Source organism: Chiloscyllium plagiosum, chromosome 11, assembly GCF_004010195.1.
Source record: "Chiloscyllium plagiosum isolate BGI_BamShark_2017 chromosome 11, ASM401019v2, whole genome shotgun sequence".
Taxonomy (NCBI): domain Eukaryota; kingdom Metazoa; phylum Chordata; class Chondrichthyes; order Orectolobiformes; family Hemiscylliidae; genus Chiloscyllium; species Chiloscyllium plagiosum.
The window spans coordinates 24,508,701-24,519,419 of NC_057720.1; the positions used below are offsets into that span (position 1 = coordinate 24,508,701).

General features: G+C 39.1%; 1 protein-coding gene across 1 annotated transcript; it reads left to right on the forward strand.

The window, feature by feature from the left end:
- The first annotated feature begins 3,882 nt into the window (after positions 1-3,882).
- On the forward strand, positions 3,883-7,018 carry LOC122554228 (transmembrane protein 125). Its single transcript, XM_043698902.1, has one exon. The coding sequence runs from the start codon at positions 5,761-5,763 to the stop codon at positions 6,421-6,423; it is 663 nt and encodes a 220-aa protein (XP_043554837.1). The 5' UTR covers positions 3,883-5,760; the 3' UTR covers positions 6,424-7,018.
- Positions 7,019-10,719: the final 3,701 nt, after the last annotated feature.

Consider the following 10,719-nt stretch of genomic DNA (forward strand, 5'->3'; position numbering starts at 1 on the left):
GGAGATTCAGACTGTTAGCTATAATAAACAGATGTTTGTGAAAGTATTTCTGATTTGATTAAAATGCTTTGTTATTGGAAATCCATGACAGCTACATGATGTAGATTCCTCAGTTTATGTGTGTCTCAATAGTAGTATCCCCAATTTTTCTCCATATATTTCTTCCTCTTCTCAAAACTGTCCACCACACAACTATCACAAAACTTTCCACTTACATATCTGAACTTACAAAAGTAGTAATTACATCAAGTGTCCTGGCAGTAGCTTTAGGTTTATTTCAAAATAAATAGGGGGCAGCATGGTGGCTCAGTGGTTAGCACTGCTGCCTCACAGTGCCAGGGCCCAGGTTTGATTCCAACCTCAGGTCACTGTCTACGTAGAGTTTGCACATTCTCCCTGTACCTGTGTGGGTTTTCTCTGGGTGCTCCGGTATCCTCCCAGAGTCCAAAGATGTGCAAGTTAGGTGAATCGGCCATGCTAAATTGCCTATACTGTTAGTGTATTAATCAGATGAAAATGGGTCTGGGTGGGTTACTCTATGGAGGTCGGTGTGAACTTGTTGTTCCAAAATGGCCTGTTTCCACACTGTAGGGAGTGTAATCTAAATATAAGTGGCATCTCTTTATGGCAATGTCTTTATGGACTGAGTACAGCAAGTCATGAACTACTAAAAATTCTTTGTCATTCCACCTGCCTCACCTCCTGTAAGATGCTCCATCAAACACACCCGCTCAACTCAACATTTGGTCACCTGTCTTTATACAAGTTCAATGTTGGAATCTCTGTGTCTCAAAAAATCAGAAACACACAGGTATAATTTGCTAGTTAAGACAACATCAGTATGATGTATGAACTATTTTTCTTTAGTGTGGATTGCTTTGCAGTTGCCTATTCCTATGCATCTCAGAATAACACAAAAGCTTTATTGTGTACATCAATTGCATACAACATTACTTAGAACAATGCACCCATCGCTGTTTTAAGAAATCTTTTGGAAAGTATTCACAAAGAATGCAGAATAACATAGCTACTGCGCACTTCAGGTCATCATCAGCAGTAATGTACAGCTATAATTCGTAAACATAATTATCCCACATTTCGGAGGGAAGTTGAGGTTGATCATGGTAGGGGATGCATTGGAAACAATTCAGCAAAGAGCATTGAAACTACAGCTAGCTCTTAAGTGAACATGAATTGTTAAGGCAGATAAATCTAAACTTTATTACAGAAAAGAGTTGATCATGTAACCAAGTTTTATTTTTGCAAATTGTGAAGATTATTATCAGAAATGCATTAAGGTAATTGAATATGGAAAAGAAAATCGCATGCGTATTCAGGATAAAACTGGAGGTTGTGATTATATTAGAAGGTTTGAAGGAAATTCCAACAAAGAAACAGTTCTTACTTTACAACTATTGGTGGTCATCATTAAAATTCTGTTAAACTGTTCAAATTGTTTGAAATCATTTCTAGGTCTTGTATTACCATCTAAGTGCACAGTTTACTGCTGATGTTGATTGATAAACACATGATGACATCCTAGTCTGCTGGTCAGTGATCTTCAGGGTAGGCAATACGTTCTGAATGGCATAATTTTAAAGAGATACAGAACAGGCAAATCTAGGGGGTGGTTTTAAGATAACCTTGAAGTTGAGAAGGTTATTAAAAAATCATACAAGATTTTTGTCTTTGTGAACAGCCATAAAATACAGGAGCAAGAAATTTATGCTAAATCACTACAAATCACGAGCTGTGATCATCATTTCAGTATATTGCACCTGAGAGATGTCAGAGCATTAGAAAGGGTGCAGGGGAAGGTTTGTTAGAATTCCACAAGAGTTACAGGAGTTCCATTATGTGGAGGCAGTAGAGAAGCTATAACTGTCCTTCATAGAGCAGAGAAGGTTATGGCAACCTTTAATCCTTAAGTAGAACAGTGAAGAAAATTTGCCATTCTTTTAAAACATTTGACAAATTGGCAATTGTTTTCAAGAATCTTTGGAAAGGGTTTTTAAGATTTTGCATCAGTTGTCATTTTCTTGGATATTAAGAAATACTTGTCCGTGTGACATGGCAATCTTTGACCTGAAAATGGTATAAACAAATAGGAGGTTAAGACAGAAGCTGTGTGATTGTACAGGGAGGACTACTAGCTTCTAGCAGGAGAGATGGAGGGTGAAGGTAATCAGTACAGTGAAGTAGACACAAAAAGAAAAGACAGAGACAGAAAAGAGCACAAAATAATTTGATTTTAGAAAGTTCAAAATAAAAATTGGCTTTATGTTTGGCTAAAAGATTAAAAATACAATTCCAGAAGTTCTTTCAGAAATGACATACAGGTGAACTAAAATGGATTGAATTCTAAATAGTGATGCAAATAGCTCAGGCATGAAAATGAGATGAGAGTTTGAATCAGATTATTAGATCGTGAACGAGGTATTGTTGATTGGTTATTTGAATTGGAAATCAAGAGAGTTAGGCTATCAACACTGATGTGATCCAACAGAACACGAGAGGACATCAGTAAACCTGTACCTGGTAGGTGCTAAATGTATCCAGGGACTGAGAGGCTTCAAGGCTGAAACAATTGAGATGGAATGATTGTGAGATTAAATTTCATGTCACATTTGTATAGGAAGAGATGAAGGTACTTATGATTTTGTAACATCTATCTGTGCTCTACTGACCAAATAAAGTCAAATTTACCTTTTATTTGAAGTATAATTTTCTCTTAATTCATGTTTCATTAATGTTAAGTTTGATTTGTGTCAAACAACCAACGTACACAAGATGAAACGGTGTTGCTAATTGGAGGGGATTTTAGTTTAGGGCTCCCCACAGGCATTATAATAATGTTAAAAGGAACTTTGATAGCATAAATACGGGATAACTAGGTGGCTTGGATTTGTGATAATTGGTAAAAGATTGATTTGAGGATCCTTGTGGTGTAGTGGTAATGTCCCTACTTCTGAGCCAGGAGGATCAGGTTTAAGTCCCTACTGCTCTAGAAGAGTGTCATGAAATGTCTAGACAGATACTTTTTAAAATAAAAGGTTGGTTTGTTTGATCTTAGATTAGATTAGATTACTTACGGTGTGGAAACAGGCCCTTCAGCCCAACAAGTCCACACTGACCCGATGAAGCGCAACCCACCCAGACCCATTCCCCTACATTTACCCCTGCACCTAACACTATGGGCAATTTAGCATGGCCAATTCACCTGACCTGCACATTTTTGGACTTGGGAGGAAACCGGAGCACCCGGAGGAAACCCATGCAGACACGGGGAGAATGTGCAAACTCCAAACAGTCAGTCGCCTGAGGCGGGAATTGAACCTGGGTCTCCGGCGCTGTGAGGCAGCAGTGCTAACCACTGTGCCACCGTGCCACCCACAATGTGCTGTCTGGAAATGCACTGCGAATGAGATTCAGTAATAACTTTTGAAAGAGAAATAAATACTAAAAGTGGTAAAATTTGCAGAGATACAGGGAAAAAGCAGAAATTAATTTAATAACTCACCCAAAGCGCCCACCGAGGCACAGTGGCCAATGGCATTCTTCTGTGTAATGATTCAATGGTTCAATTGGCTGAATATCCAGTGATCCACAATCTGATGACTATTAGGGCAATAAATAGACATGTTGCAGGTGTTCCATGTTCCTGTCAGGAAATCTCCAACAATATCACTGACATATATTAGTAATATTACATCGAGAACAGCACTCAACCATTGAATCACATGGCCTGGTATTTTGTTTAACACAACAGTGAAACCCAAAGGACTCCATTATTCATTATATAAGAGAACTATGGAGAGTTGGTACCAGATGACAATCCAGTTCAACAGAGGGTACCCTTTGTTGTAATATTGCTACCACCATATCCAGCTGCACAGTTACTACAGAAAGGGTTTGTTTGATGCATAAAGATGATATTCACAGGCCAGTGATCAGGGGTAAAGTAGAATGTGAAAACCAACTAAAGCTCATAGCAGCTCATAGTCTACATTTTGTTTAATTTTAGAAGTAACATTATATTACTATGAGGTATATTGTCCACTATGTTTCTTTATTACAGGAAAAAAAATATAATTGCTTAAGATATTCGGCAGTACTCCACCTGAGATTCAGTAACAATTTTATATAAATAGTTACTGTTGGAAATATTTGTATTTGGGCATATATCGTTGTGGTTCTGGGATTTTAAACAATAATGGATTATAACATTCGACGTGCTTCCTGCACTTTCACTTTAAATCGAAATTGCAGGTGAAAGGTTGTTGGTGAAAGGTGAAAGTTGGGGCACACATTCGTCCAGGAAGTTTCAGAAAGAGCAAGTTGCCCAGTGGCGATTACCTGCACAAGGAGCTGTGCGTTCCTGGGAGTTGTTGGAGAAGCCTCGCTGGAAATTGTCTAAAAACAGGTAATCGAAAGCTGTCTTTTTTTTTGGTTGGATGTAGAGAGGGGCGGAGTCAGGACCTGTTGACTGGAGATTTACCTGAAGGAAGGGAACAGGCACAAACTCCTGGCGCATATAGACCACTATGGTGATAATGACCGATGGACTTACTCTGGACGGTGATCGTTTACCAACCGGCCACTCTCCAGAATGAACGCTTTACGGGGATGAATTACCTGCTTCGAGACCGGAGTAACTGATCTGACAGAAAAGCTGGAAATTAAACACCTTAACCTGTGAGAGGCTGCAAATGATCGGGGTACTGTATAATAGGAAGCATATCCACTCCAAACTGTAACTGATTACAGCAGAACGAACGTCCGAGGCTCAAGAACAAAGAGACTGACATTTAATTCTGATGATAAACCTCAATTGCCCCGTGGAACTGGAGTGAGTACTGTACATTTAAGTCTGTACCTGACACGTATAAATTACATCCCTGAGTGAGACCGTTCTTTTGCTGCACATCAGGGTTGGATAGAACTGGCTGTTTGATAGTTAACTTCACATAAGATATTAACCCTATACTGAGACTTGCAGCCATACAGCTATTTTGTGATTGTTAAATCTGCGATAGATTTGACCCTAGGGGCAGCATTGGACTACTGAAGAGACGTCGAACAGCTTCAGTCAACAACCTGGGAGTTTGATTTCATCCAGTGTTTCTTCTGGGAAACTTCTAGACTCAGAAAATCAGCTTTCTTGAACTGCACTGTGAGAGACTTTAAACAAACAACGGCAGTATTGAAAGAAGCAAAGCAGAGATAGACATTCAAGGAAACGTGCTGTATTGCCACTGGTTGACCTGAGAGGATAACGTTTGGTCATTCGACAGTGAAATCCTGCGCTTTACAATATCAAGCACCTTTGGCTACCAAAGCAACGAATAATAGTTTCAGATCTCCAGCATCCACAACTCATTATGTTTAAATAATAGTTGAACCATGCGTCCAGGACTGTTTTATTCTGAGCTCCTGAGGAACGCCTGAGGACCCTGTATGTGAAAGATTACACTGAAATCCTTCCATGTTATAATTGAAATTTAGAATATCTACAGCAAATTGAAGACTTTACCTGAGTGTAAAGTATGAAATTCCTGAGATTTATGCCTTGGTAAATCTATCATGTAAAAAATACCAGCTTACGTGTCTTAACTATGTGCATCTAGGCAGCATTGAAGGTTTCTGGTGTAGGATTAATCTTTGTACAGGATTCTTGGAGTTTTTTTTGCATATTTAATAACTTATATTGAGCTTGATTCCTTTTTTTTCTTATGGCTGTTGGTGGGACAATTTTACCAAATGCCTGAGCTTTCTGAGATCATGTCTGGCAATTTCCCAGCAAGTCGTTCCCGGATCCAGCAGAGTATCCTCGAGGATCAGGTGGAATTATGGTGGTTCCAAGATCTTAAAAGATCGATCCTGTGCTATTCTGTGGCTGTGATCTTGATCCTAGGAACTGGGTTGGGAGGAATTGTTCTATTATCTACAGCTACCAGTAAATCGAGTGAATGGAGGCTGGGAGTGGGAACTGTCCTGTGTCTTTTAGCTCTCTGCATTCTTTTAAAACAACTGATGAGCTCTGCCATCCAGGACATGAATTGCATGAGGAGCCGATCCCAGATTGACAAGTTAAGGAGTGGAGGCTTAATTGATTATTTGATTATTTTAGTTGCTGGATTAATAATACTAATCTGTGGCCATGCATTGATAATCCTGGCACATTCTGATCCTTATCCTTCGGGTAGATCCTGGAGTGACATGTTAATTGCAGGTGTTGCCATTACATTAGCTGGATACATTATCCTCCTCTCACTCCTGGTCTACAGTTTAATCTTCAAATTCTGCCCCCATATAGCATCCAGCTCCTCGAACAGAGGGGTCCCAAGTGTTTACATGATATCATCAGGCAATGTAGAGGGGAGGCCAAGGGAATTTTCCTCCAGTACAGCCAACCTAATATAAAACCCGAACTGACTGACTTCAGCAGGAGTCCCTCTTACTTTGAGATGACTAATCAGGCTGGGCTTGTTTGGTGCACAGTTTATGGTGAAAACAGAAGAAACTCACAGGTTAACTGCACAAAACAGTCCTTAACAATAGTAATTAATGCAGGCCAGTATAGATTGTGATTCATTGGAGTCTAATTTGTAACACAGATTTATAAATCTTCACATTTAGCAATTATTATTAGCTGAACAGGTAAAATTAGAATTAAATTAACGTGAAAGCTGAGTTGTGAAGGTTTTGATATCTGCAGATGTACGTATTAACTCGTTGGTGAATGAATAGCTATTGCACATTATTGTTACCTCACAACTGTAGCTGTCATGAGTGGTACTCACACATTGCAAAAGCACTTTACAGAGTGAATCAAGACTAATGGAAACACAAGTACATTTTTCTATAACTGTCAGTAACATCAGTCATGATTTTACTGTTGATAATAAATGCAATTGTTAAATATTTAAGAGTGGAATGAGTCTGTCTCTTCTTCTAGTAACTTGTGAATTTCTGACATCTAATCTGCTTGACCTGGTATAACCACATTCACTTTATGATTCTGTACCTGTTACATTGTTCACTGGTTTGATAAAGAAAGGTGATTTTGGTGATTTATTATTTGCTTTACTGTGTTCTTGAAATTAGATATTACTCCAATGTTTGTTGACGTGCAGCTGTGTTACTTCATAACTCACTTTTTGATAATGTTTTACTTAGAGTGAAATATCGACTGTTGCTTTAGTTAACATTTTACTGGGATGTTCCATGTTCAACATTTTCATTAACATGTTGGTTATATTGTTCACTATTTTTGTTGGTATTGCAAGAGTGCTCGATTTGTCAGAATGCTTGCAGTGTCACGTGTACTTTATTAGACCATAGTGTCAGAGAGTCATTACAACACAGCAAACCCTTACCGCTCTGTAGAGCAACCTGAGCTGTCCCATTCCCCACTCTCTTTGGGTGCTTGTGCAAAGTTATTTTCCTCATACCATTTTTCAATCCTTTGGCACCTCCCCTCGTATCAAGGGAACATTAGGAGATTATGGCAAGTCCTTCTGTATTTCCACTCCCACCTCCTTTAATGATGTAGGATGCAAGCCATCCAGATTTATCCACTCAAAGCAAACTCTTTTGACTGCATCTTTCCAATTAATTTTCACCCCTCCATGATCTCTGTCATCTCCAGTTCCACTGATGTGTTGCCAGACTCCTCTTCCTTGCTGAATGTAGATACAAAGTACCCGTTAAGTAATTTTGCCTTGCCCTGTGCATCTAAGAATAATTACTTTCTTTGTCCCTTATAGAATCCACAATTGATTACTACCCAGTTACTATTTATATGTCGGTAGAAGATTTTGTTTTTGGTTTCCTTCTATGTTGAGCATTATTCTTATATTCTCTCTTTGCTGGTATTATTTTCCACTTCACTTCCCGTCTCATTATATTGTATTTGGCTTAGTTCTTGTTTGGAAAATTCACCTGATATGCTCCATATCCCCTTTGTTTTATTGTTTCATCATCATCATCTATTTCCCTTATCATCCACTGAGACCTGTCTTTGGATCACTTACTTCTTACCCTTGCTGGAACTTCAAGAGTCTGAAGCTGACACATTGTTCATTGATACATTTTCCCATCAATCTTTGCATTTTACTGTGGTTAGATCCCCTTTTATCTAATTAAAGTCAGCCCTCTTCCAATTTAAATATTCTACTTCAGATTATTCCTTGTGTTTTCTCCATTACTAATTCAGATATGATGACTGCCATTAGCCAAGTGTTTTTCCAAAGGCACTTGGTCCACTTGACCCATCTCATTGCTTAGCACTAGCTCTAGTGATGTCCCCTGCTCAGTTGGATGAAGAAAATACCAGCAAGGAAATTCTCCTGAAATTCCTCCTTTTCCTTTGCACTAAAATTATTCCAAATGACATTTGGAAAGTTGAAGTCATGCAACATCATCATCTGTAGTCTCATTATTACATTTCTATCATTTCTCTTTCTGTGTCACTATTTGGAGGCTGAAAGAATTCCCTCAAAAGTGTAGTTATTCCCTTTTTCTGAACTCTAACTAAATGGGTTTGGGTTTTGCCCCCTCAAGACATCCTTTTTTTTGTAATCCTCAATGTTTTCTCTATACTGTAACCCTATCTCCCGTTTCCACTACCCTGTCTCTTCTGAATATTTGTATTCTTGAACATTAAGCACTTAGTCCTTCCATATCTCACTAAAATTAATCACCACACTTTGTGTATTTTAGATACATCTTTGCATTCTATTTAATCCTTCTTAGTCATTCTAGTCTAATATAGTATTACTTCCTTCTGTAGAGCAATACATTAGTTATATATATAACTTTAATATATAGAGTGAACATTAATAATATAATGATCTGGATGAAGGGACTGAGGACATTCTGATGAAGTTTGCCAATTATACGAAGTTAGGTGGAAAGGCAGGTAGTACTGAGGAGCTGGGGAGGCTGCAGAAAGACTGCAACAGTTTAGGAGAGTGGTCCAGGAAATGGCTGGTGAAATTCAACATGAGCAAATGCGAGGTCTTACACTTTGGAAAAAAAATACAGGCATGGATTATTTTCTAAACGATGAGAAAATTCACAAAACCAAAGTACAAAGGGATCTGGGAGTACTAGTCCAGGATTCTCTAAAGGTTTACTTGCAGGTTGAGTCCGTGACTAAGAAAGTGAGTGTAGTGTTGTCATTTATCTCAAGAGGGTTGGAATATAAAAGCAGCAATGTGTTTCTGCGATGTGCTTATAAAGCTCTAGTTAGGTCCCTTTATTGTGTCCAATTTTAATGCCACACCTCAGGAAGGAATATTGGCACTAGGGCATGTACAGCAGAGATTCACATGGATGAGCCCTGGAATGGTAGGCCCAACATACGATAAACAGCTGAGGATCCTGGGATTGTATTCATTAGAGTTTAGAAGGTTGAGGGGATATCTAATAGAAACTTACAAGATAATGCATGGCTTAGAAAGGGTGGACGGTGGAAAGCTGTTTCCGTTAGGTGGGGAGACTAGGACCCATAGGCACAGCCTTAAAATTAAGAGGGGGTCAATTTAGAATGGAAATAAGGAGACATTTCTTCAGCCAGAGAATGGTGGGCCTGTGGAATTCATTGCCACAGAGAGCAGTGGAAGCCGGGACGTTAAATGTCTTCAAGGCAGAGATTGATAAATTCTTGATCTCTCAAGGAATTAAGGGCTACGGGGAGAGTTCAGGTAAGTGGAGTTGAAATGTCCATCAGACATAATTAAATGGTGGAGTAGACTCGATGGGCCAAATGGCCTTACTTTCACTCCTATGTCTTATGGTCTAATGGACTTATGGTTATTCCTCATTTCTACTTTGATGTAAATCCCCATCAATTTAATTTAATCCTTTCTCAACCACACTAGTCAACCTTGCTGCGAGTACATTAATTCAAATTCTATTGAAGTGTAACCCATAACTTCCGAATACTCTGCTCCAGAACTGGTTCCAGTGTTCCAAAAATATGAAGCTCTCCCTCCCTCCTTCATCAAGTGACACATGTTTGGCAAAGATTATTACTTCTTGAAGTCCTGTTTTAAACTTCATCACTAACTCCTGAAAATCTGTTTGTCAGACCTCAGTACTTGGTCTTTCTTTCTATAAATGTGTACCACATTTGTTGACTCAGTCACTTCTGAATATTCTGGATCTTCTCTGTGAAGTCCTTTATCCTGGCACCAAAAAGTTAACAAATCAGATTGGGGTTTACCATGGTTACTGGGCTTTTGCCCGAAACGTCGATTTCGAAGCTCCTTGGATGCTGCCTGAACTGCTGTGCTCTTCCAGCACCACTAATCCAGAACATGGTTACTGCCTGTCTATTCCTGTAACTGTGAAATCTCCTATTACAACTATATTTCTATGGTTTGCTATTGCCTCCCTTTTCCAGTTGATCCCATAGGCTGAACTGCACTCCTTCCAGGTATCATCATCCTGAGCATCATTCCAAACAGTGTCCAAAGTTGAGTACCAATTTAAGAATGGCATACACCCAAACACTTCCTGTTTCTTCCTACTTTTCCAGATGGCCATCCAAATACTTTCTTGAACACCCTCTGCTTTTGAAGTGACCACATCTTTGAAAGTGTGATCCCACAAACTCTTGTCCAGCCTGATACTCTGCAGTGATTCCAGCTGTCCTCACTGATACTTTCCCCACACATGGTCCCCTAAAATACATGAAGTCGGGGATCCAAG